The sequence below is a fragment of the Camelus dromedarius genome, chromosome 32 (assembly GCF_036321535.1).
Source record: "Camelus dromedarius isolate mCamDro1 chromosome 32, mCamDro1.pat, whole genome shotgun sequence".
NCBI lineage: Eukaryota > Metazoa > Chordata > Mammalia > Artiodactyla > Camelidae > Camelus > Camelus dromedarius.
Window position 1 is genome coordinate 12,508,243 of NC_087467.1, and position 26,925 is coordinate 12,535,167.

Below are 26,925 nucleotides of genomic sequence, written 5' to 3' on the forward strand. Positions count from 1 at the left end.
AGGTGCTGGTGTGAGCAGTGGAGACACAGAAGAGAAGGAAACAGACAGCAGCACTGTTTTCACGGAACTTACATTATGGGAATGGACAGGGAGGCGGGGAGGCTGGTGCAGATAGTAACCAACCTAAGTGTTGGGTCGGTCGCGAGAAGAGGGTGCCTGGGACAGATCATCTCGGCAGAGGGAGCAGCGAGTTCTGAAGCCCCTGGGGTAGGAGCGTGTGCTTGACATACTGAGGAGCATCAGGAAAGCCAGCATGGCTTGAGCGAAGGTGGAATCGAGCATGCCCAGACCCAAGGCCCACGGTGGCCGGGGACAGAGGGTGGGGTGCCTTGCAGCCAGTGGGAAGCACTCTGGGGTTCTTTGTGTTGATTTCTTTTTGTTTTGGTTCCCGTGCTTCTGTGAGTAAAATGGAGAGCCATTTGAGGATTCTGAGCAGAAGTATGACATGATGTATCTCATATTTGTAAATGCATCTTCTAGCAACAGGTGGAAACCAGGGGAAGCGAGGGAACTGGCTAGAAAGCTCTGGTCCAAGCAGTAACTGAGACGTGTCCAACTCTGAGTATCTGGAATGTAGAGCTAACCAGGTTTTCTGACAATGGCTGCGGGTTGTAAGACGGAAACCAAGGATGACTAAGATTTTTGATGGAGGACCTGGCTGAAGGGAATCAGTATTTTCTGAGATGGAGAAGTTTATGGGAGAAGGAGAATGAAGGGTGGAATTCAGAGGTTTGGTTTACATCATGTGAGGTGCTGTGTGCCTTAGCTGCTGCTGGGTGAGGTCACCATCTTAAGGAGCATGTGCTGGCCCTGGGCCCAGGGTTGTACATGTGATGTCTTCTGACACCGCCCTAACAGGTGAGCGCTGGTCATTCCGGTCTTGCTGATGAGAAAGCAGAAGTACACCTGGGACTTGACTCCAGGTCCACGTGACTCAAAGCGACTTGAAGTTAATGGAGTGAGAGTTTGGGGGGTTTTTTCCTCCCTCTTTTTCATTGGAAAGGACCCATGACTTTATTCAATATTAAGCCAACAAAACCTCTCCCCAAACTCCAAGTCTAGAAGCACCCACTCTAGTCTGCCTTTTGAGGATGGTTTCACAACTATTTATAATGTTTATAGTTTTTGAACAGACGTCTGAGAGCAGAGCAGCCGGACCAGGTGGGGCCGGAGCCCGAGGCGCGCCCGCGAGAGGTGCACACTCCCAGGGGCCGGCGGCCGGCTGGTCCAGGTCCGCAGGTGCTCCCCGCGCCTTCCCGAGCAGGGCCTCTGCTGTTGAGAAAGGCCTCCAGAGCCCCAGAGGCCTTTCCCCTCCCACCCACGCCCTGCCCCGACTCTCTCAAGACAGCATTTCATCACTTCTCTAGGGCCCCACCCCTCGGGCCATTGAATAACTATTGTGAATTTATAAGCTTGTCATGTTTCCCTGTCATTCGAGTCTGATCAGATGTGGAAATTTTCATCTGGATTAACATCGTCATATGTCAGCCATACTAGCTTCCTGCTCCGTGGACCAGGGAATAGGGTCCATCCTCTGCAGAGGCTCTGGGATAAGGCACAGGAGCTTGATCCCGCAGAGTGATTTTAATATTCCCCATCACTCACTTTAAGAAACTTTGCTATTAACAAGTTGATATTTAAAAAGTAATGGCCAAGAAGCATAAGCTATCAGTATTACATAGGAATAAGCTTTACCACGTCCAAGGTAACCTTGGATCATATTGAATAATTATCATATGTATATCAGACCCTCAGGGGAGGAAGCTTAGGGATTTCCTTATATTAGCAATTTAGCGACCTAACAACAGTGAAAGACAAATGATAACAGAGTTAAGTTCTTTATTGTTCAGTTCCCCCTGTAATTCGTCTCCATCAAGGCAGGGAATCCTTTCTGGGGCAGTGGCTTGGCTAAATGAACTGGAGTGTTTCTTGCTGACAAGCTACATTCCTGCCTCTACTGGGGAAATCTCCTTAGAGCGAGCTGTTCCTCATCTTTTTATTCACCTGTTACCAGAGCACCTCTTAATTTTGAACTTAGGGATTGTTTTCTTCATCATGTCTTTTTGCTGCCTGGTGTGCATATGCAATGTGAGTTTATGTACAGAAATACAGCACTGCAGGGTAGAGTGTTCATTTTGCTCTCAAAAGGACTTGGATTTTTGGTTATTTGTTTTTTAATTTGCCAGTGCTTGCAGTTTTAATTTTTTAGAAAGCATACTTTCTTGCTTTCCAGTCTCATCTAGCTGGTTTGCAAAATAGCAGATTATATTCCTTATAAAAGTAGGCGACCAAAAAATAAGGAGGGTTCACGGTACATTAACTACATTTTGCAAGTTATTTGGTAACATTTCATTTCATTCCCAAAATAATACAAATTTTAGCCAGGCTTTTTTTTTTTTTTTTTTTTAAGTTCTGATTGAGTCATCTTGCCTTTAGAGTGGTGTAGAAATAATTTAATTATATGCAGAATCCTGGCAGGGAACATTTGCAAGTCTAATATTTGTTGGATTCCAAAAGAAACAAAATGCTTTAGATCAGTTTTCTGTATTTTTGCATATCTAAGAGTTGCAGGAACTGTTTCCTGCATCCTAGAGTGTCAGACATGTAGTGACAGACCCAGGGATCTTTGTGGCATTCAGTATTTGATTTCAAAAATAAAGATGAGATTATGTGGGTTATTTGTATATGAGAAGCGTGTGTAACCACTGCATTTATTCTTACCTCCCTGCATGCACACAAGGCAATAAATCCATTTCAAATGCCACAAACTCAAAAAGCTGTAGATAAACCTCAGCTCTCTTTCATAGTCCATTTGTTCTGCGATTGAAATTGCCTCAGTCTTCCAAGCTGAAATATATTAACTCAGCCTCAAGAAACATGAACAGTGGCCGAATCAAGAGTGAATAAGTTTAGGATGAATCACAGGTGGAGGAAATACAGATAATACCACGGTCCTTCCATAGTCTCTGTCAACAAATTGAATGTATCTTAGTGGTAAATGAGCTTTGAAATATGAACCCTCTCTTTCTGCAGAGAAAGTTGATGGCATATTGCAAAACACATAGGATTTGAGGCTAGAGACCTGAGTTGGAAACCCAATTGCATTACTTAGTAGGCGTGAGCCTCCGTTTTCTTATCAATCAAATGGGCTAACTCCATCCATTTCGCCACGTCGTTGTCATGAGTAAGTGGACTTGGCGTGGGCAAAGCTAGCTGTAAAGGCACATTTTAGGTATTAGAAACAGTTGCTCCATCTCTCCTGTCTTTTAATCCAGAGTCTCCATTCGAAAGCAGAAACTTGGAGAGGTTTAGGGGTTGGAGCAGATGTACCAGAGCTGTACATGATCTCAAACTTTGGGACAATCTTTGGGCTGTTTGCGTGGCCAAAGGACCTACCTCGCCCCTAACCGGATGGATGTTTGTCTTGGCCCCTTGCAGGTCCTCGAGAGGTTGCAGCAAAGAGGATTTGAAATCGTGGGCTCCTGCGGGGGAGGAGTGGACTCATCTCAGTTCAGCGAATATGTCCTGCGGCGGGAACTGAGGCGGACACCCCGTGGACCCTCTGTCATCCGGATAAAGCAAGAGCCTCTGGACTAAATGGACGTATTTCTTATGCAAAAAAGAAAAAAACACACACAACAAATAACACAGACAAAAAAGGGACATTTATATGCAGTTGGGACAGCAAACCAAGTCCTGGACCTAAAATTGAATAAAAGACACATTTATATCCAATAGAGACCACACCTGTATTCGTATGGGAACAATTGGGAATAGTGATATCCTCAAGGTGTAAAAAATATATAAATATATATATATATGTCAAAAGGTAGGAAATGCAAAAAAAAGAAAAAAAAGAAAAAAGGTGGTAGCTACAGTTGGTGCTGTGATGGCCGTGAAGTGTCCTGGGCCCCCAAGGCCTCTGACCAATAAACAAGCCATGAGCGGTGAGGACGAATCTCCTTACGGTTTCCATTGCCAACAGCCATCCAATGTTTCTTTTTTCCTTTGACTTTTTTTCCTTTTTTTTTTTTTTTTTTTGAAAAAAAACTAAACACCTAGAATTGCGTCTCTTTGCATATGGACATTTCGTGTCTCTCTTTAGACGGGGACCGGGCAGGACTTCAAAAAAAAAAACCTCTCCTGAGCACACTGCATTCGAAAGACGTTAGACATGAAATTTTAAATGTAGTTTGTACAGATGTCACACTTTTTTGTCCGCCTCCCAGATGTGAATGTTACTTTGTTTTTAAACTGATCAGTTTTGCAAAGGGGCCAGAATTATTACTTGTTAGAGTTGCTCCAGTTTGAGTCTGCTGCTTTCCTACAATTTTTCAAATTTTATAATGTATTAAATACAATAAACTCTGTTTAAAAAATAAGGGTCTGTGTGAAACACACGTGTTGGCGTGAGGCTGTATTAAAATGAAATTTTTCTATTTTAAAATGTTCTGTGTTGAGCATCAAAAAGAGGCCTAAAAGCTGAGGCCAGTGTTGAGGCCGAAACCCACTAGAGAAGGATGTTGACACCTGTTCTGAATGGTTCCGTTCCCGCTCAGTTAAGTGTAACGCCGTGCTTTGTTGTTCCGCATTGCTTAGAAGATAAACCTTCCTTCTTGTGAACGTTTCATTTACAGGTTTCAGTTATCTTTGCTGCAGAGCAAACCACACCCAAACGTAACCACTTAAAACAACATTTTATCCCGTTTCATGATTCTGTGATGCTCTTGTGTGGACTGGCCTTACCAGCACGTGATGGGGCTGGGACGTCCAAGCTGGCTCCCCCATGGTGCTGCCAGTCCCTACCGGCTCTGGGCCTCTCCGTGTGCCTTGGGCTCCTCCCAGTACGGAAGCCGGGTTCCAAGAGGGAGGAAGGAAGCCACAGTCCTCCGGAAGGCTGGGCCTGGAACTGCTCAGTGCACTTCTGTGGTGATCTGTTAGTTCAGCAGATACAGAGCCACCCATGATGCAAGGAGGGGCGGGGATAAAGTCCAGCTCCTGCTGGGGAGAGTGACAAAGAATTTGTAGCCAACCTGAATCTACCATAACACCTGTCCAAAAAAAAAAATCCAAGAAGTAGGGCACTGATGGCTTTGGAATAAGTAGGGAAAATCTCTCAGAGCCAGAATGATCACTTTCTTGTTAGCCAGAGAGGTAAGAAACCTGTGACTTCAGAACCACTTTGGAATTGAGCCCTCAGCTTTTCCAAGGTGTTAGTGATTCCGGAGGCGCCTCTGTCAGCCCTGCCATCACCTGTCTTCCCTACTTCCTCTTCCTCCTTCCAGACACTCAGAATAAACCTGGCATCATGATAAGATTGACAGGTAAACTATAACGTGTTTCTGCTGCAGAGACGTTCCTGTGGTGACAGACTATTTCCATCCTGAACTTTCTTTCTTTTTTTAAATTAAAAACTTGGTGCATGAGGACACTAGTAATGAAAATATCGGTGGCCTCAGAAACTAAAAGGAAGCTGTTAATGGCTCCTATCACCCCCTGAAAAGAAGAGGCGGCCCAAACACTGGATTACGCTAGTGACGGCCAGCCTGGCTTTCACGTGGCTGTTTCGTTTCCCCTTTTTTTGAGACTGATACACCACTGTCTTCCACACGGAGGCAGCCAGGGCTGCCTGGGCACCCGTGTCTACTGAAAGGAGAAGGAAACTGCTGTGTGACTTCACGAGTAATCCATTCCCAGTAGGTAAAATTCCCTAAAAGCAGCAATGCAAGGGTCCCACTTGGGGACTTTCTGCTGGTTCTTGTCAGCAGGTGACATTTACCCAGCACTCTCTCCAGGCAGTTGGTACTGTCCTAACCAAATGCTCCACAGAATTATGTGCACTTTATCCATTTCTAAGCTTTTATGCCCATTTGTATGACTACAGCCCAACTGTACATTCTTTCTATGAAAACTCTGATCCATTTCAACAGAGCAAACATACCACATGGTACGTTCACATTTTTAGATCTTACAACGAATAGATTCCCAGATACCAAAGTACTTCAGGAAAGAGCTGGTCAAAGTATAATTGAGTTCATCTTATTTTTTCCCTACTTTTACTTACCCAGTATGTAGGGTGGTTCATACTTCACCAGCTGTCCCAGTAAGGGCCTTTATAGCTGTGTTTATTTTCCCCCAGAGGATCGGATCAAGGCTCATGCTCTGCATTGATAATTGTCTCTTTCGACTCTGATTTAGAAAGATTGTCCCATCTTTCTTTATTTCTTCCTTCCTTCCTTCCCTCCCCACTCCCTCCCTCCCTCCCTTTCTCCATGACCTTGGTTTATTTGAAGTGTGTAAGTCAAGTGTTTGGGAGTTTGTTGCACAATCTGGACTTGTCTGGTGGGTTCCTTATAGGTAAAGTCAGGTTAATTTTTTTTGCAAGAATACTATGCAGGTGATGTTATTTCCCCATTACATCACATCACATCACTGTTTGGCTCATAATGGTGATAATTTTATCTCTAGTTTTTGCTTTTATTTTTATTTTTTGCTATTGCATACCTTATCACATGTCCATTATGGTTTTTCTTTGGTGATGGTAATTCTTACCAATTGGTTGAGGTGACAGTCACCAAGTTTCCCCAGTATAAAATTATCCCCTCCCTTTGTAATTAATCACTAATGTATGGGACGGAACTGTGAGACTGTAAATCCCTGCCCCTCAGCACACTTTCACCTCACGGTTTTACCCTTCATCGGTAGTCTTTCCTGAATCAGTCGTCAGCTTGGTGGTTATAAACGTGTACTTTTGAAAAAGCTACTGTTGCCTGAACCGTTGGTATTTGAAATAACCCCCATTTTTCTTCTTTTGAGCAAAATACATTTCTTTAGTCTAAGTCACACAAACTATAATCTTTGACCTGTTCTTTACTAAGAAGTATTTTTAGAAAAATAGAATGAAGCAAAGCCAGTTCTAAACTGGTTTCTAAGTATTAGGTGAGTTTCCACGTAGTAATAATATTAGCTGTGCCCTTATGTTCGCTCTGCCCAAGGCGCTCGGCAAAGCCCTTTACCAGCACGTTAACTCCCTGAGCCCTTACGACCACACTAGAGGTTGTGTTATCCCTGCTTCTCAGCTAACGGAACCGTTAGGACATCAAGTAAGTGACGTAACAAAGGCGAATGTTCGGTTACGCCTTCTAAGGGGGACCCAAAACAAAATAATTGGGAAAAAGTAAGGTTTCAGGTTGTAATAGGGTGAGGAAGAAAGTAGATTATTAGTTGGCAGCATTTTCTCCTTAGACTGGAACTGTATTCCTGTATTTAAGTATTTTGAGCATCCCTTACAATACGTCAGGGACTTGGTTTTGGCAATGCTGTGATGTCTGTGACGTGGTCTCTGCCATGGGGTACCAGGGGTGGGTGTATCCGCACACTGAGCCGCAGAATTAGGGCCTGGACACAGCTCACCATGGTACAGGGCACTATGGATGTGTGTCGTATTTACAAACAGAAGATTAGAGAAATGCCAGACGATAAGGGATCACATCTAGTTGGGGAAATTAGAAAAGCATCAGAGGGGAGGTGGCACCTGGCAGAGGGGCAGACTTTCAGAAGGAAGGCGTACAGAGGGAGGGCAGAGGCTCCAAGCTGGGGACACAGAAGGCAAGTTCAGAGAATGGTGTGGGACGCAGTCGGTTAACTGAGAAGTGGGACATGGCAGGAAAGGACAGTGGAACTGGACTGGAGCGGGGGTTGATCTGGAGTGCCAGGTGGGGGTTGGACTCGATGCAGCCGCTTTTGGAGAGTCACAGGAGGTAGGCTCTGAACGTTCACCTACAAAGTCTGCAGACGACTGGTTGGAACGGTGTTGGTGTGAGGGGCAGTGAAGTGACTGCTTCTTCCAGTTCATGCATTTATGACTACGAACCAGGCTAAGAGCCGAGAATCCAAAGATGTATGAGAAAATAAGACATCACCTTGGATGTCAGGGTGACACACTGAGATGTCTACAAGGGCCAGGTGAGTCACAGAAATTAGGAGGCAGTCAAGCAGGAGCATGTGCGCCCTGTTCAAGGGGGCAGCCCCTCCTCCACTCCGGCAGGTTCTCCAGCAGGAAAACCAGAAGCCTGTAACCTCAAACTTCTCATACCTGGCAATCTAGATTTGTGCGTGAATTTTCTAGACGTGAATGTTAGAATGAACTCATTTTTTTTCAAATGCACAGACCAAACAAGACATCTGCAGAGTTTGTAGCTTTGAAATTTACAAAATAAGAAAACAGTCTAGGAAAACTCCATTTGGGTGGAATCATATGTGATGGCACCAGAACCAAGCTGTGGTGTCAGAACATGCCTTTTATGAAATAAGATAATTTAAGGCAAACTTTCGGTCATAATATCACTTGATTATGAAGAATTTACACCCTGGTATATAACTGACAATAGGGACAATGACCATTCCCTGCTTCACTCCCTGCTTACTCTGTGCCAGGCCCTGAGCTCAGGGTTTTACAGTTGTCCTTTCCTTCAATTCTCATAGAAACTCTATGAAGTTGGGATTATTATCCCAATTTACAGATAAGAACATTGATATGTCACAAAAAATTTGCCAGAGTCCACAACACGTACACACATATTTGATTAATACCTTGGACTCAACTCTCTCTGGTTTTCTAACTCATGCAAAAAATGGTTTTACTCTGTCATTGGCAACTTCAGCCAGCTTCATTATAAAGACACTGGACAAAATTGTCGCTGCAGAAGTGTCGCTGGCCACAGGGTAAGGATTACCAAGCCCGGAGAAGACGTGTCATCTCTGACATTGTAACTGTCAAGCAGCTCTCTTCTCAATAAAGGTTTACATTGGTTACGTCAGGGGTCCCCAGATGTGCCCATTCTTAAGACACCCAGAAGGCACCTGTTAAAGTTATAGGTTCCAGTTCCACCACCTGCCTCTGGACCATATCTCCCCACAGATGCCCTGAATCACAGTCTCCAAGCGAAGAGCCTGGGGGGCTGCATGTTAACAATGCTCTTCTAGGGGGCTCTCCTGTCAGGGAAGGTTGGAAAATGCTGGGTACTATCGCTGTCCTCGTCAGCCCAGGCCAAGAGCAGATGAGAACCCTCTGGGGGGCTTTTGTCACTTGCCTTTTTATAACTTGGTTGATGTTTATTAAACAACAGTGGGCTTCTCCCATTCTTTTGAAGGCCAGATTGAATACTTCAAATGGCGTCAGTGGGAGTGGGGAAGTACTTAACTGAAATTTAATCTGAGGGCCCCCATCCTTTCCTAATTAGGTAGATCCTGTGGAAATAGTCTACCAGCTACAGAACTTTTCACCGCCTCTTAAAGAGCTATCAGAGGCTTGAGCGAACAGAAACCCTACAGCGCAGGAGCTAATTACAGGAGCACCTCCCACCTGTAACCACAGCTTACTCCAGGTGGGCAGGAATCCAGCGTTTCCCATATATTTTCATTTGGGTGAGATTCTTTGAAATGTAAATGGTAATTTTTAGACCTTCAGAACGTGAAGGGGTGTGTAAATCTATAACCCTAACCATTTTAACAGAAAACTCTTTTTCAGGTGCGTTGACATACACGAGATTCAGAGCTCAACGTGCCTGTATTTCACACAACTTCAAGTTCATTCTGTCTCTCTCCCCACCCCTCGGGTCTCTCCTTCCCCTCTCCCTCTCAGTGTGAAACTCAGCGTTTCATCACCCCTCCTCACTCCTCCCAGTCTGTCTATCAGGTCGTGCTTGTCAGAGTAAGGAATAGATAGTACAGGTGTTACATTATACTGTCGGCTAACAGGACTGGAACAGTCAGAGGAACACTTGCTGCGCATGCCATTCAAACTCTGGAACTTGACTCAGAAAGCCTGATCTGGAAACCGAAGACCAAATCCTTGTCACAGAAGCCTCACATCAGTTGGAAAAGCAGCAAGACCAGTAGCTGCTTAAATCCAGTCTGAGGAGGCTTGAGAGGAGCATTTAAAAATCTGCAACTTGATTGATCTACGTCGTGCAGCCCGTTTTCCTGTCAGTCAGCAGGAATGGGCAGCTGGATTGGCAAGAGGAGATGGGGGGAGGTGGACCGCTTGTGGGCCTTAAAATTTAAGTGCTGCATCCGTTATTGCTTTTTATGTGAAATGGTATTGTATTATGTCAAATATTGTTGTCCTATAGTCATAGACTCAAATATGTGGTTTCTTGATATATACAAATACCAGAAAATTCGGAATTCTGTTAAATAGGTTGCATATTTGTCAAAGTAATTCAGTTATAGCTCTTACTTTAAGCAGAGTAGATGTATTTCTACAACCGAACATGGACCGATATAATCTTTTCCCTACTGCCATTATACTTTCAAAATCAGTTATTTCCCACAGCTGCAGAGTTGGGGAACTACATACCCACCCCCAAATCCTTCCTTCCAATAGCTTTCTGCCTCTGTCCCGTCTTCATTAACCACCCTCCATCTCCCTGCCCATTCTTCGGATCTTTTCCTCCAAGCAAAAATAGTCAAGTGATAGATCAAAATACTTCTATACCATCACTAAAAGCTTTTGTGTTAATATTAAGCATACGCAAAGGAAATGGCTTACCTACACCAACAATAGTGACAAAGCAGGTGGTAAACACCGCAAGCATCTCCCAAGCCGTCCTCACACCAGGCCCTCCTCCTCCGTCCTTACTACCACTTCTCAGCACCGCAGTACCAGCTCTGCTTAAGTGTACTATTTCCGTAAGAACTGAATCAGTTTCTCTGCCAGGAATGGGACTGTCATCCCTAAAATGCATCTTCTACATTGTGGCCTCTCACTCCCCGGTTAAAGGCCCAACAGTATTTCCTCGTTGCTTTCAGAGTCATCTCATTTCCTTAGTGTGGCATCCAAGACTCCTAGTTCTAACTCTCGGCCTCATCTGTGGTCGGCCACTCCTGGTCTCCTGCATGAGTGCGGGAGCTTTTAGCTCCCCCATGTGTCATGTCTCCCTGCTTTGGAAGATGCTTATCCCCCTATTTGCTTAATCACCTGCTAGTCATCCTTGAAGATTCCCTTTACCTATTTGCCACCTTCCCATGTGGCTCTCAGCTGGGCAACCCTTCTCTAAGGTCCTGAAACACCATATTTGTACTTTTATTATGGCCCTTACCACATAATATTGAAATATTTATGTACAAGTCTACATCTAATGGCCAAACTTAAGATCTTCAGTGGGAGAAATCTGACTTATTTATATTAATGTCACACCGAGTGGGTGCTAAAGAAATGTTTGTTGATGACAAATGAAGTAACAAATGGCGTCTATTACTCCTAAAGCAAGGAAGAGTGTGTGTTTCATGTTACTAACCCTATCACTTGGGGAGTTAATCCTCATAAACACTAGACTAAATGAAAATTATATGTAAAGTAACCAGCCTACAATAAGGAATCATTTATTAGTAATATTAAATCGCTCAAGCACTATAGGTTTTTAAATGTGTCCTTTGGATTTTGCCCAATTAAAAATCATGGAGGACTTCCACATGTGACCAGTATGGATAACAGATTTACTCTCCCACCTGAAACAACTGAAAAACTGGACAAAATACATGAAACAATGGTTTTCAAGACATTGGATATCAGGCAACAGAGGACAGTGACGTCTGAGAAGTGGATAACAAGTACGGTGAGTCCCTACAGTTGCCCAGACTAACTGCCAGGCATGTGCAGGGGAGGGAAACCCAGACAGAAGCCAGTGGTCTCCCTGAGTTTCAGAGACAGAACTAGCAGTCCAGGGAAGCCAAGGCATCTAGGGTCCATAGAGTGGAGAGGAGAGAGCTGCATACACAGAGAGAAGACCAAAGAACTGAAGAGGGTCTTCCTGGAGAATTCAGATGAGTACTGATCAGTGCATGTGGCTGAGGAAACTGCCCAAGGCTAGGCGAAGAACAATGTAGAAGGATTATTAAAACTACTGCTCACACAGGGACAGCAACAGTTCCTACTCCCACCAGTTAGAGTAGAAAACCTTGTAGTTAATGGGGCATTGGCTAGAATACTCAGAATGCCTTAGTGGTAGGAAAAAACTAGTCCTACACTAAATAAAGCTCTGATCTCACCTAACGGAGCTTAAAAGCAAATCCCAAAGGGATCAAACTATTTCCATGTAACTCAACCTCATGCTAAAACAAAGTTCAAGAATATTTATAGGAATACAGATATCCAGCACCCAACAAGGTAAAATTCACAATATCCGGCATCTAATAAAAAATTACCAAGCATGCAAAGAAGCAGGAAAATTTAACCCATAGGAAGAAAAAAATCAACCTATCCAAACCAAACTGGAGATGACAAAGATGATAGAATCAGTTGACAAAGACATTAAAACAGCTGTTAAACTATATTCTAAGGCACTAAAGTGAAGACTGAACATGTTAACTGGTGACATAGGAAATATAAAAGAGAACAAAGTCAAATTTCTAGAAATAAACATTATAATGCCTAAAAAATAAACCTGATAGAGTTAATAGCAGATTACACATTAGAGAAGAAAAAATTAGTGAACTTCAAGGTATAGCAATAGAAACTATCTAAATAAAGCACAGATTTTTTTTTTTTAAAAAAGGCTGAAACAAAATGAACAGATCATTGCTGAGCTGTGGGACAACCTCAAGTAGCCTAAAATACATGTAATTGGAGTCTCTTTCAAGAGTGTGGGGAGAGAAACAGAAAAATATTTGAAGAAACAATGGTTGAATATCTTCCAGATTTGAAGGTGACTATCAACCCACAGATCCAAGGAGTTCAGTGAACTCTGAGGAAAAGAAACACGAAGACAAACATACCAAGTCACTTCATAGGCAAATTGCTTAAATATCGTGATAAAAAACCTTAAAAGCGGCCATGAGGAAGGAGCTAAGATACATTATAAACAGAAGAAGAAAGATAAGGATGCCAGCAAAATTCTTGTCAGAAACAATGGAAGCCAGAAGACACTGGAGTAACAACTTTGAAGTCCTGAAAGACAAAAGCTGTCAACCTAAATTTCTATACCCAGTAAAAATATCTTTCAAAAACAATGGCCAAATGAAGATTTTTCCCAGACATACAAAGGTTAAAAGAATTCATCACCAGCAGACCTCTCTACCAAAAAAAAATGTTGAAGGAAGTCCTTCAGGCAGAAGGGAAGTGATACCTGCATCTATATGAAGACGGAGGAGCACCAGATATGGTAACGACTCAGGTAAACATAAAAGGCTGTATTTTTTACTGTTTAGTTTTAAAAGATAACTGTTTAAAGCAGAAATAATGCACTGCACTGTGAATTTTTAGCATATGTAGAAGTAAAATGTATGATAATAGCACAAAGAAGAGAGAAATAGAGGTCTACGGTTCTCACATCACTGGACTATCTGTCAGGTGATATATGTCACTCACAGGCAGACCGTGATATGTGAAAGATGATACAATGACACTAAAACTGCCACTGAATCAATGCAACAAACAGTTATAACCGATAAGCCAAGGGGGATAAAACAAATTCATTAAAAATATTCATTTTATCAAAGAAAAAAGAAGAAAAAAGAAGAAAAGCAAACAAAGTTTGATGGAATAAATAAAAACAGAGCCTCCAAATAGAATTAAGCCATATCAATAATCACATTTTATGTAAATGGCCTAACACCTCAATTAAGAGACAAAGGTTGTTGGAGCAAATGAAAATATAACACCCAAATATATGCTGCCTATTGGAAAACCACTTTCAATACAAAAAAAAAAAAAGGTTAAAAGTAAAAGGATGGAGTAAAAACACCATACTAACACCAGTCAAAAGAAAGTAGAGGTACTATATTAATATCAGGCAAACTAGATTTCAGAGCAGAGAATATTACTAGGGATAAAAAAAAGTCATTTCTTAATTATAAAGAGGTCAAGAAGACACACTTCTAGCCTTTTGAGGGGGCACATAATGACAGTATTTAGAATAGAATAGAATAGGAACAAAAACTGATGTAATTGCTAAGACATACAGGCAAATGATAATTATTGAAGAGATTTCAACACAGATCTTTTAAGAATTGATACAGAAAGTAGACAGAAAATTAGTAATGATGGAGTCAGCTTGAACAACCCTAACAGATAAGACAGAAATGAGTTAAGTCACACAAAGAATATTCTCTAACCACAATGGGATTAAATTAGAAATAAATAACAGAAAGTCCTCTAGAAAATCCCGAACTATTTGAAAGCTAAATAATACATTTCTAAACAACTCATAGGTCAAAGAAGAAATCAGAACGGCAGTTAGAAGGTATTTTGAATGGTACAAATAGACTTATTTGTAAAATAGAAAGACACTCACATAGAAAACAAGTTTATGGTTACCAAAGGGGAAAGGTGGGGGGAGGGATAAATTAGGAGTTTGAGATTAGCAGATACAAAATACTATATATAAAACAGATAAACAACAAGGTCCTAATATATAGCACATGGAACTACATTCAATATCTTGTAACAACCTATAATGAAAAAGAATATGTATGTGTGTATGACTGTGTATAACTGAATCACTATGCTGTATACCAGAAACTAACCCAACACTGTAAATCAGCTAAACTTCAATTAAAAGAAAAAAGAAAGTATTTTAAACTAAATGAAAATGAAAATACAACATACCAAAATGTGTGGGATTCTGCTAACGCACTACTTGGGGAAAATTTTAACACTAAACGTCTATATGAGAGAAGAAGAAGGGTTTCCAATAAATGACCCCAGCTTCCACCTTAAGAAAATGAAGAGCGAATGAAATCCAAAGCAAACAGAAGAGCAAAAATAATAAAGGCCAGAATAAAAATCAATAAAAAAAAAAAGAAGAAATAGAGAAAAACAATGAAATCAAAAGCTTGTTCTTCAAGAAAATCAGTAACATTGACACACCTCGCTAGACTGATCAGGGGGAAGAAGTGAGAGGACACGAATAGTCGATATCAGGGATGGGCCAAACAGCACTCAGTGGAGGAGCCCAGCTTCCAGCCATGTCTGGCCACCTGTCACGCCCGGGTCCCATGGACCCTCCAGGGTTCCAAGAGGCACACCAGATTGACAAACTGGTTGCACAAGGCTGTGTAAAATTTTCCTGGGCCCATAAAAGTACCTCTAACAAGTTTAATATCCTCCAAATGACACATTTGCAACCCAAACACTTCCCAGCCACACTTCTATGTAAAAAATATATTTTGTTTCTCTCTAAATGAATTGTAATTTTTTTAATTACTTTTTTGCTTGGCAAATTATCTGACTTTCAAAATTAAGATAATTAAAAAAAATAGATTCTTAAACTCTATACTTCATTCAAACTAAGAGTAGTAGACAAAAAAAAATCACAAAAATAATCATGACTTGTATTTCAAAGATGCTTTATGTGCAAGACCATGCTGGAATCTGGCTTTATTAGTTTCAGGGAGGGCTGCCTCCCCTTCTTACAAGCATCGGGGAGTAACTATAGGGTTAATCAGAGCGATGGACTAGGGGTGGAGAAAAGAAACTTAAACAGTCTGATCTTTCCCTCTGCCTCTCCAGTCTGAATGCGCTGATAAATGAGTTCATCTACCACACAAAATAGCCTTTGTTTTCTTCTGTGGCTTATTGGCTTTACACAGCTAAGAAAAGAAAAGAGGTAACATGGTTTGCCTCAACTTGCCTACTTACCCCTGGAGCTTTTCATTTTTAGACTTACAATAGAGTAAAAAATATTTCTTGAAACTCGCCTTTATTTCAGTGTTAACCACCTTTGCCTCCGCTTTCATTTGAAAATATTCAAACCTACAGAAAAGTCCAAACACCCGGACAAATACAACCCTACACCCTTCACTTAGATTCACCAGCTGTTAACATTTCGCCACACCTGCTCTTCCCGTTTTTCGCACTGCGTGTATGGTTTTTGATGAACCACTTAAAGATAAACTGCAACCATCCTGACAATCTACACTGAAGTACAGCAGCACGAAGTCTCCTAAGAGAAAGAACACACTCCTACATAATGCTCAAGGAATTTAACACTGATGCGATAATGTCTCATACCCACACACCCACGTACACAGAGGGTCAGTATTCAGATTTCCCCATTCGTCCCAATCATTTCCTTTAGAATCGTTGTCTGGTTTGCAGTTCTGGAAACAGTCAAGGCTCACATGTCACTATTTAGCTGTTCCCCCTGCTGAGCACTTTCTAACCCACACTAAATGTGTCTGATTTGCCGCTCCCACCAATTAGGAAGTCTCAGATAAACGAAAGCTTGATTCTGCAATTAATTCAGAAGGAATAATGCTTGAAGTGAAGCCCTGACAGCAGACACATGGCTCCAGAAGGCAGAAGCAGCTATTTCACTAAATCATCCTTTTGAATAAATGACATAATTCATTAAAAAAAAAATGGTGCAAGGCAGGAAGTCAGGGAGAGCACTTCCAGCCCTCACAGCGAACATTCCGCTCGCAGCCGTGCTGGTGTTTGCCGGGTGGCTGCCGGGGGATGTGAGAGCATCAGCTGCTTGCAGCCTCCTACCACCTGCACGCTGACGGACACAGTTTGCCACAGAATCTGACGTCCAGCACGGGGCAGCTTCACGATCACAGACGCTCAGACCTGGGGCTTGGAAGGACTCACCTCCACGGCACACCTGCCATGCTCCTCCAGCTTCTCCTTCAACACCTTGATCATAGGAAGCTCGGGGAGGTCCATCAGACGGGGAACCAGGACACCAGGGCTCCAGCCTCAGGTCTGCCACTCGTGAGCTGTGTGACCTTGGGCAGGTCATTTAAATGCTCTTTCTTTAGCTGTGCAGTTTCTTTGACTGTAACAAGAGCATGTCGCCATCTGTCTCAACTCTATCAAAGGCTGTGTGGGGAACAAATGAAGAGAATGTGAAACAGCGAAACCCTGCACAAGGGTAAGTGGCCGCCGTTATGGGGAGCTCAGCGCGGTCCGATGCAAGGTGCCCTTGTTAGCTGGATCACCTTCACCTTGGTCCGCTGGCCCCTGCTGTTTGAAGAAATGCATTGGCTCTGCCCTTTCCAACTTTCCTCACCAGGTCAGGCAGCCCCATTTTCATGTGAACGCTATGCCCAGCTTAGTGCGGCCCAAGAAACAGACACCGCCCTGAGCTCGCCTTCCATCAGGCCAGGTATCCCGTGTCTCTTAAGAAGCTGATCGTTTGCAACCAGATGAAGAACTGACCATTACTCCCAGTGGAATTTCAGAGTTGGTGTCTGTCCTTCATTCCTGCCTCTCCGGCACCTTGGGAATCTTGCATCCTGTCCTCCAGGAAGCTGTTCACTCTCCATCCAGCTGTTTCTGTGTGAGCATGGCCTGTCTGTCTTCCTCCAAGCTACGGGTGTACTTGTCCAACTGAAGCATGCCATCCAAGTTCTCTCTCCGGGATGACGCAAGTCCCTGACTCGTGGGTCAACGGCTACGACCTCACAGGCCTGTGAGGCATTTGGATATCGGTTTAGACATCCTCTCACCTGAGAACAGTTCCCTACCTGCCCCCCACCCAATTCCCTGTGCAATGACCACATACACACACACCCTCTCTGCAACTATCCTCCCTTCCCACCAAAGGTGGAGCAGCTCAGTCTAGCCAGGACCCTCCCTCATTCATCAGTCCAGGGTCCCCTTTCCTGAGAAGATATTAGTGGGTCCGAGAGACTCTGGTCTCGATCAGTCTGGGCTCTTGATAAGAGAAACTATCAACCTGGGCTGTGCGGGTCGCCAAGTTCACATTTGAGAGTAAATTCAGAGGCAAATGTACAGCAGCAGCAGCAATGACAGCAACTGATTCCCCGGTTCCGGTTCCCTCCTGGCGCCTGGTGTATTGCTGCCATCCCTTCTGTGAGACTGAGCTGTATCCTCATAAAATGCTCTATTATCCCATGTTCAGGTAAGCTGGTTAAATTGCCTTGTGTTATTTGCAATTAAGAAATCCTACCTAATACATAATTGAGAAAAGGTGCCATTAACAGTTTATTTTCGGATCCTTTTTGATAGTGGGAATGCTTACTGATTTTGGATCCCCCATCGCCCCCCACTTTCTCTAGGAAATCTCACTAGTTAACACATCTCCCAGTCCTTTCCTTATCTGGAATTGTATTTCATCTAAGCCAAGAGACTTAAATTCATGCCAGCCCACACTCTGCACCAATCCTGAGGTCCAAGTCCTCCCTTACTGGGTTTGTTTTATTCCTTCCTATTTGAAGTCCATTCTCTGAGATCGGAAAGGTAGAAACAAAAGAGCAGTGAGGTGGATCCGCCTTCTCGGCCACGAGCAATGCTGCCCTGACACCTTCAGCAGCAGATCTCTCCCTCCTTCCTGCCCTAAGGAGCCCCATGTGGTGGATACCAGTGTGGGCTCAGATCCCTGCCCGCAGCTCACTGGCTCTGTGACCTTGGGGAAGTTAGGCAACCTCTCTGTGCCTCAGAGTCCTCATCTAAAACATGGAGGCAACAGCACTAGCTACCGCAAGGAGATCTTGTGAGGATCTGCATGAATGAACTGCCTGTCCCTTCAGGTAGAGAACAGGGCTCAAGGAATGTTCACTGTTACTTTGCCTCCTCCTATTCTGACTAAAGCTAAGAGAGCCCCCTTTTGTGTGGGTGCTCAAAGTTCCCATATGCTTCACTTTCAGCCTCCTCGTCACTTTTCACCTATCTTACTTTTCCTTAAGATTTTCTTGTATTCCTATGAACAAGAAAATAAAACTAAGGTCAACTCCTAGTGAAAGGCCCTAGCGCAGTGGGAAGAAAAATTCACGCCGGGAGTGCCCACGGACCCTCCAGGTGAGTGCCTGATGCCACATTTGTCTTTCCAGAAGGCTTTTCTCCCCCAGCCGTCACCCTCAGCAGGACACCTGGCTGCGGACTCCCCCAGGCTGTGAGGCCCCCAGGCCACAAAAGTTAGGCCAGAAGGCAGCTGAAGAAATGAACGTTACCTCCCAGCAACCAGGAAAACCACTTCAGTGGGGCTTTCAGGCTGGACATTCTTTACGGTGAAGTAGGGGGGTTCTCATAGGCCCAAACCAAACAGCCTCGCAGGCGGCAGAGCTGAGAAGGCTCCCTTGGGAGGCTCTGAGTTCTCCTTCCAGCTGCCCCTCCTCAATCTCTCCTTAATTTTCTGCTGCTGAAATGAAAGAAAGAAGTGAAATAAAATTTACCAAAACAGACTCGGAGAACCTAACTAAAGCAACACTTGCAAACTCAGAACGCTGGGTTTGTACTGTCAGCACTGCCCATGGCATCATCTGACAAGCAGCGCTTGGAATAAGAAAAGGGAAGGACGAGGGAGGTTCATTCTTTTCCTCGTTGGCTGAGCATTAAGGTGCGGCTGGTGTGCCAGGCACTGTGCTGGGACCAGGGACATGGGCAGGAGATGCAGCCCGCAAGAGGCAGGTGGCCTGATCAGATGTGAGAAGAGCTGCTAGATGCCCTGACGAGGCTGTGTGCAGACTGCCGGGGAACATGGAGGAGGGGACAAGTCATTTATCCCAGGGGAGCCAGAGAGGGCTTCCCTGAGCTGCAGGCAAGTGCAAAATCTTGTAGCATGACCCCGCCAGGAAGACAAGGGAGGGGGAGTAGGAAGCAGAGGGTGTTTCAGGCAGAGACAGCAGCCCTGGCAAAGCAGAGAGAGAGGCCAGAAAGCACAGAGGCTTGAACTAGCAGGAGGCCAGTGTGCTAAGAATAGCACGTTCCCTGCGGGGAGGAGCCGGAGCAGGGCAGGGAAGAGAGCTTCCAGGACCCCCTGGGGAAGTTAGGCAGGGAGCTCTTTTGACTGCAGATATCCAGGCCCCACCCCCTGACTCACACTCCCTGGGGTGGGGCCCCAGGAACCTACCTCCGGGGACCCTGGGCCAGGAGCCCTATGTGGGAACCAGCCACAGGCAACAAGGGATCAGTGACATTTTAAAGCCCAAGAGTGATGCAATTAGATCTGTTTTTTTAAGAAATACTATTTTTTGGTGGCAGAGTGGAGAGGGAAGTGGAGGCGAGACTGAGAAATAAATCAGGAGACTATTCCAGCTGTCTCACGGAGTCAGGGTACCTGAAAGCAACTGGAGGGTAGAAGAGGGGTGAATTATGAGAGATTTCAAGGTAGAAACGACAGAGCTTGATGACCAATTAGATGTGGGTGGTGAAGGAGAGAAAAGATTCAAGAGTGATTCCAAAGTTTGGACCCCAGGCTCCCAGATGGTGGGGGACCCTTAGGAGACAGATGGCTGGAGGCCAGGAAGAAGCTTGCATTTTAGGGCAGGTAAGGAGGACTCTCAGCAGGGTTCGGTTTTGAGCATGTGGCAGGAGAGGTGAGTGTGGGCAACCAGATGTCCAGACTTAGGGGCAGGAAGAATGGACACAAGAAATTGTCCACGAAGCCCAGGGATGGCATGGGGGTGGGAGGGGCAGTGGCTCTTGCCTGGAAAGGCCACCAACTCTTAGAGGTAGTTGGAGATCCAGAAGGAACAGCCAAGAGGGTGAAGAAAAACCAGTGTAAAGTGGGGCGGGAAACTGTGGTGAAGGGAGAGTTTCAGAGACAGAACGAGCATGTCCAGGGGCAGAGCAAGGTCCAGTGGGCTTGGCGACGGCAAGGCCACTGCTGACCCCTGAGAAGCAACTGTGAAGTGCTCGGATCCCGATCCAGATCACAGCAGGCTGAGAAGGGAGTCACAGGCAAGGAAGACAGCGATTGGAGACAATTCTTTTTAGGAACTTGTGGAGGTCAGTCTTTAAGGCAATCTCTGGCTGTGACTCCCTTTGTCTGGCAAAGCAATAAAGCTGTTCTTTACTCTCCTCCCTGCAAAAAAAAAAAAAAAAAAAAAAAAGAACTTGTGAAGGAGAAGAGAGCCAGGGCAGCAGCCAGAAGGAAATGGCAGAGTGAAATATGTAGATCCTTTTTTATCTTTTTACTTCATGACAATGGCATGCCTTAACACGAGCCATTTGCTGTAGTTATTGTCTTCTACCAAGACAATAGACCAAGAATGATTAGAAGTATTTTCTACCCCAGCGATTCCTACCAATGCATTTGTAGAGGGAGGGTACAGGCTCAGCACGTTAGGGTGAGACTATTTTTTTCAGTTGGAATATTTGAGAACCATATCTATTCATATCATCTCATATCCTTGCAGCAAAAAAAAAAAAAAAAAAAAATTAATGCCAGGGTGACAAGTGAGCTTACATGATATTTATGAGAATGGGTGTGAGTGATAAGAATGAGGCTCAAAATCCACGCTCCTTGTGTAATTCTTGCATCACAGATGTGCTGCTATGAATCGAGTGTGACCCATTTAATCCTCACAACCATTCAGTAATAATATACATAATAGCAAACATGTACACAGTGTTTATTACATTCCAGGCAATATCCTAAGTGTTTCAACATATAAACCTAAAAATTATAATTTGGGTATATATTCATATGGATATGTGAAATATCTTTTTCCTGGTTTTTACTGTTTCAGTAATATGAATAGAAAGAGGAAATGCTGACCCCACAGAGAGAGAACCCCAACCAAAGAAATTCGAAACATATAGTAAATACTATTTTCTCCTTTTCTCTTCATTTTGGATGCTGGCACTAAACTTCCAAGTGTCATGATTTTAAAATAAATTTTATGCCCTTCCTATTTATTTCAAGGATGAAAGGAAGATAACATTTTTTTGCTTTCTTATGTGACTTCCTTTGAAAATGTTCAGTATGAAGTTCCTCAAAACTAAAATTTTTACCCTTGAAAGGAATAAAAAAAAATACCCAAAACAATCTTATGAAAAAGATACTATTACCCAAAACAATACCTGAAAAAAACTTAAAAAAAGTGTTATGATCCCACTTTACAGACAAGGAAACTGTGGCTCAGAAAGCCTAAATAACCCGCTCAGGGTCACATGCTCGGTAAGTCAGGGTGAACTTGCAAAAAATTATTTTATTATGTTTAGAAATTAAGGGGAAACAGCCAAATGTAAAAGAAGTTAAAAACACGAAAAGGTCAAAACTGGAACCAATCCAAATGTCTACCAGTGAAAGAACTGGTAAACAAACTGTGATTTAGTCAAACAAAAAAACAGCCTCATTAAAAAGGATGAACTCCAGGGACATGCAACAGCACAAATTAATCCCAAAAAAGTTATGTTGAATGAGAAAAATGAGCAACCGAAGGAACAGGTGCTGTCTGGCTTGTGAAGTTCCAGAACTGGCAACGCTGGCTCCCAGGGACGGGGGTTAGAGTAGTGGGCACCACTAGGCTGGGGGCACAGTGGAGGGGGCTAATGCCCAGAGAAGGGCTCGAAGGAACTTTCTGGGGGAATGAAAATGTTTCTCATGAGGGCGGTCATCCAAAATGCAGTCATGTTCAAACACATCTTAGAAAATAGGAATGGGTCCCGAGAGAATTGATGGAGTCAGGCCGGGAGCGGGCTGAGGGGCTGGGTTAACAACCAGAGACGCAGGCGTAACTCCAGACAGGCTCCTAAGGCCTGAGAAGGAGAGAGAGTCAACCCAGGGACCCGGGCAGGGGCCGCCCGGGGGTTAGCATCGGAGGCCCATGGGTCATGCGGCTGGAGAAGTGACACATGGGGAACTCTTCCCCAAGGGCAGGGGTTCTTGGGGTTAAGGACGTTAGGGCTGCGAGAGAACCGCGTCAGTGACTTATTCCTGGGTCCACAGCTAACTGGCCACAGAGCTGGGGTTAGTGCTTAGCTCTTCGGACATCAATAGAATAAGTCAACTGGGGGAGTGTCAGGCCTGCCTTGCCTCCACTGCTGATGGGAGTTCTGAGTCTGGCTTACACACAGCAAGGAAAGACTGCCAGTCGTTTCTTTCATTTAATAAACATTCATTAATCACCTCCCATTCGCCAGGTGCTCTAAGGTGCTGAAAATCCAAAACTAAAAAGCCACTGCCCTGTCCTCAGGTAACACAAGGCTGGTTAGGGGAGGCCTACAGGAGGAGACCACACAGCACAGCGTGAAGGGCATCAGGAGGAGAGCGGGGTGGGGGGGTAAGATTTACTGGTCGAGCAATTCTGAGAAGGTGCAGGATTGTGAGGTCTTCATGGAGAAGATGTTTAAGCTGCTGAGGGGGATGGAGCAGGGTAAGGTTAGGGAGCTGAGGGGAGGAGTTTAAGGATAAAATAACTGCACTGAAAGCACAGGGAAGTACACGTGCAAAGACCCAGGACCCTGCCCTTCCCCACCTCCCCACCGAGACCCCAGCTCCAAAGGCAAGCTTTAGCCAAGTGCACCTGCCAAGTGGACCCACCAAGAGACTGACTTACAGACATCCCCGAAAAGAAACAGAACAGACGCCCAACCTTATTCTATAGACTGAATGTCTGCAAGAGAGTTAGGGCTGAGTTTTGGTGAGTGGAAACCTGATAGTCTGAAGCATGTTTTAACCAACAGAATGGTCCAAGAACAGTCACCCAAACCGGTTCCACAGGCAGCAGTCCTGGCAGTAACATGCTGGCTTTATCAACCACTATCTCCTGAATCCAAGAAGCATGCACCCTCGCAGAAATGCAGGCTACAGCCCCGCCTGTGATGGATAGCCCAACAGAGGCAGCACTAATGAAAAATTAATGAAAACGGTGACTTCAATAAGAAAAATGATCTGTTCTCTCCCACCTTTGTATTGATTTTTGACCAGCCCTGTAATTGGAAATGTATAATTTTATCCTAAGGTAAAGGCAGGTGGAGGGGCAGGGCGGGGGAGGCTTCCAGCCACCCGGCCGCGCCTCACGGGAGGAGGACCACCCGGTCCCTCTAGCCTGCTCTCCACTTGAAACCTGATCCTCCCATGCCGTGAAGCCTCAGTCATTTGAAGGTTACTACTAATAAATGATACCTTAATGTTCCTGTGTCCACCAGCTTTTGGGGGTCACCTTCTCTCTGTCATTCGATAAAAATAAATACAGCCTCAACCTACCTAATGCAGTAAGTCCCACCTCTGCCCCAATGTTTTAGGAATTCCTTGGGAAGGTACTTCTCTTTTATTAGGTCATCACCTGTCAGGTCTCACTCAGCTCCAGCCTCACCGCCCGCACCCCTTCTTAGCTCACCTGTCCTGTCTACCACACTTGGCCACAAGCTTGGGCACTGCCCACCTCCTTGCCTTTCCAGACACTAACCTAAAGCAGTCCTGGGTGAGGCGAGTTAAAGCAGCCTTTCCTGGAGGTTGAAGGGCGGAAACTTCATTTGCCTTGCTCACCACTGAATCCCGTGAGCCAAACTGCCACCTGAGTCATCACAGGAGTTTAAAAATAATTACTGACCCAGGGTAGTCAAATTCATGGAGGCAGAAAGCGGAATGGTGAGTCCACAGGGTGGGGAGGGGGCGGGGAGGGGGTTGTTAAATGGGTACAGAGTTTCAGTCTGGGGAGGGGAAGAAGTTCTGCACATGGATGGTGGTGATGGTTGCACAGTAATGTGAACGTGCTTAATGCCACTGAGCTGTGCACTTCAAGATGGTTAAAATGGTAAATTTTATGTTATGTAAATTTTGCCACAATTTTTTAAAAAAAATTTTGAATGAAGTAATGATATTATAAGAGAGGACTGCAACTTAGAATAAAAAACAACCTAAAACTGAACGTTTGACCTCAGAATTCTTAAATTTTCTAGCTTGTAGGGGGCACTGGTCCAGAATTCTCCAGGGTATTCCAAATCTGTTCCTAATCCAATCTAACTGGGAAGAGAAAAAAAATGTTGGACCGTCTTGGGTCTATTTTAATTTGTTCTTTAAATTTTTCTATTCAGGAATAGATTTAAATATACATAATACAGAATAGTAGAGACACACATGTATATGATTTACAAATAAACAGACTTACAGTGGAGGAAGAGCATCAAAAACTTTGCACTCCTGAGTTGCACGGCCAGTCTACTCTGAAGACCACCAAGAGGATGACTGTGTCTTGTCTGGCTCACCCACTGGGCTGTGAGATCCCTGTGGGCGGGGGTCTTTGTGTTTTGTTCACATGTGTGTCCCACACCCCAAACGTGACAGGTTCTCATCCTGAGGCTGCTGGATGAAGAAGCCACAGCCGCTGTTCCTGGTGCTCTCCTCCAATGCAGGCGCTCTTAGCTCACAACCACGGCACTGCTGGGGGCGTGGCTTCCCCGGGCCATCTCCTCTTCCTCCCCCTCTTCCTTTTTTGTGACTCCGTATCTTACTTTTTGAATCTGTAAAATGAGGGCACTGGGCCAGATGCTTCCAAAGTTCTTAACTTTCTACAATGCCAAGTTCCCTGCACAAACATCAACTATCACCAGAAGTCATTCCTAGTGACAGCATCGTTCTGTGTCAGGGATGGAGGCACCTCGTCCCTGCTGCCCCAGCTTCAAGGCAACTTTCAGAAGTTGGTCTGACTTTTGTCTCAGTCACTGACAAACAGCCAGTACCTCCTCTAGGACACCAACAACCACATACTCGATCAAAGACCGATCAATTAGGGCTCTTCCACTGTTCAAAGTAGGTATCATGAAAGCTGGCCTTTTCTAGGGTAGAAAAACAAATCTACATCAAGTCTCAACATTAAGGTCTTGTTCCTACAAAGCCTGGGTCTGGAGGAAATCTGTGTTTTTGAGCACTTGGCCCAGAGCTGCCTTTGCAGCCAGCCAGTCCTGGACATAAGCCCCCTGTCCTGCACGCATTCTCTGGGAGACTTCCAGCAAGTTGCCTAGCCTTCCTGAGGCTCAAGTTCCTCTTCTGATAATTCCAGAACATAACACCTGTCTTGTGGGGCCATTGGGAATAAAAAGACAAGCACACAGTAAGATGCGGTAAAACATACTCACGAGCACTACTATTACACTTCATTTCCCCGTATGTGAAATGAGAGGCTAAACCAGCAGTCTTCAGGGCAGTTCTAGGACTTGGAGAGGCTCCCAGAACAATTGGAGGATGGGGGCTTTGGGTAGCTCACCCCCCAAGTGCTGCTTTTATCCAGATTTCCTTTTCTCAGATGTATGGATTTTTATTTATTTTGGGGGAAAAAAAGTTCTAAAGCTTTTTAAAAGTGCTTTAAAAATTCTAGACTAGATAATCAGATTATTTTTAATCTTATGAATCTAATTCAAAAACAATAAGACATCTGAACTCCAATCAGTGGGGTGAGGGATCTTGTCTGGCAGGGAAATAACTATGTCCTGACCCCCTCATTCCAGACCCCAAACTTCCTACGTTTCCTTCTCTGGGCTCTGTAAGGACTAGCTCCCTGTTGGAGTGACCAGGGCCGGTCGCTCATCTGCTGGACACCTGGGCATTAAACTGTCCGTGTGAACTCTCTCACACTGTCATCCCTGCCTACGACCGCTCATTCCTGACCACTCACACGCCTGAAAGGGAGGAGGGGACAGTTAGCTGTGAGGAGATAACTTCTGAGTACACTGAGGACTGCCGTCTCTCACATCTTCTAAGGCTAATTTCAGCCCTGGGCACGGATTTAAAACGAAACGATTCTGGAGCTGGTCTTCAAATGCTTGATGATGAATGTTCACACTGTCCCTCTGAGGCCATGGGCCACTTTTTGCACTATTCCCCATGGCTGCTGCTGAGCTGGGCTTGGGGTGTGGTGGAAATAGCCTGGTCTCGCAGTCTGGAGCAGACCCAGCTCCCTCACTTGTTTGGCTTAAAAGCCTTGGGCAAATAACTTGCATTAAGCCTTGGTTTCCATATCTGAAAAAGGAAGGTAAATGATATCTGCCTTGCCTATGTCACAAGACCTTTGTAAAGATCTCAAGAACAAATGGATGCAGGAACTGTACAGAGCCAAGTGGAAGGCAGACCCCAAGGTCACCAGAGATGCTCTGAGCCTGCCCCTCACTGGCAGGGAGGGGCCTCGCTCCGGACACCCTGGTGGGTCCCCGGGCACGGGTGATGTGGAGAAGGCCGGCGTGGGGGCTGTAGGTAACCACATGAGTCCTCCTCACCTCTGATGGCAGCAGCTCAT

At 44.7% G+C, this 26,925-nt stretch overlaps 1 protein-coding gene and 1 long non-coding RNA gene across 5 annotated transcripts in view; one reads left to right on the top strand and one right to left on the bottom strand.

Moving 5' to 3' along the window:
- The window catches only part of KCTD1 (potassium channel tetramerization domain containing 1), a 158,192-nt gene extending 153,810 nt beyond the window's left edge, over positions 1-4,382 (top strand). For all 4 annotated transcript variants that reach the window (XM_064481529.1, XM_064481530.1, XM_031439029.2 and 1 more), the window contains exon 5: positions 3,439-4,382. In XM_064481529.1, the coding sequence (XP_064337599.1) occupies positions 3,439-3,597 (159 nt within the window). In that variant the 3' untranslated portion in view covers positions 3,598-4,382. The remainder of the gene's footprint in view (positions 1-3,438) is intronic.
- A 153-nt stretch (positions 4,383-4,535) lies between these two features.
- Positions 4,536-18,941, bottom strand: LOC135319801 (uncharacterized). The gene is made up of 3 exons (XR_010378665.1): positions 18,919-18,941; positions 16,595-16,825; positions 4,536-4,998 (listed from the first exon to the last, which is right to left on the bottom strand). It is a non-coding gene; the product is annotated as an uncharacterized LOC135319801 (long non-coding RNA).
- Between the last annotated feature and the right edge of the window lie 7,984 nt (positions 18,942-26,925).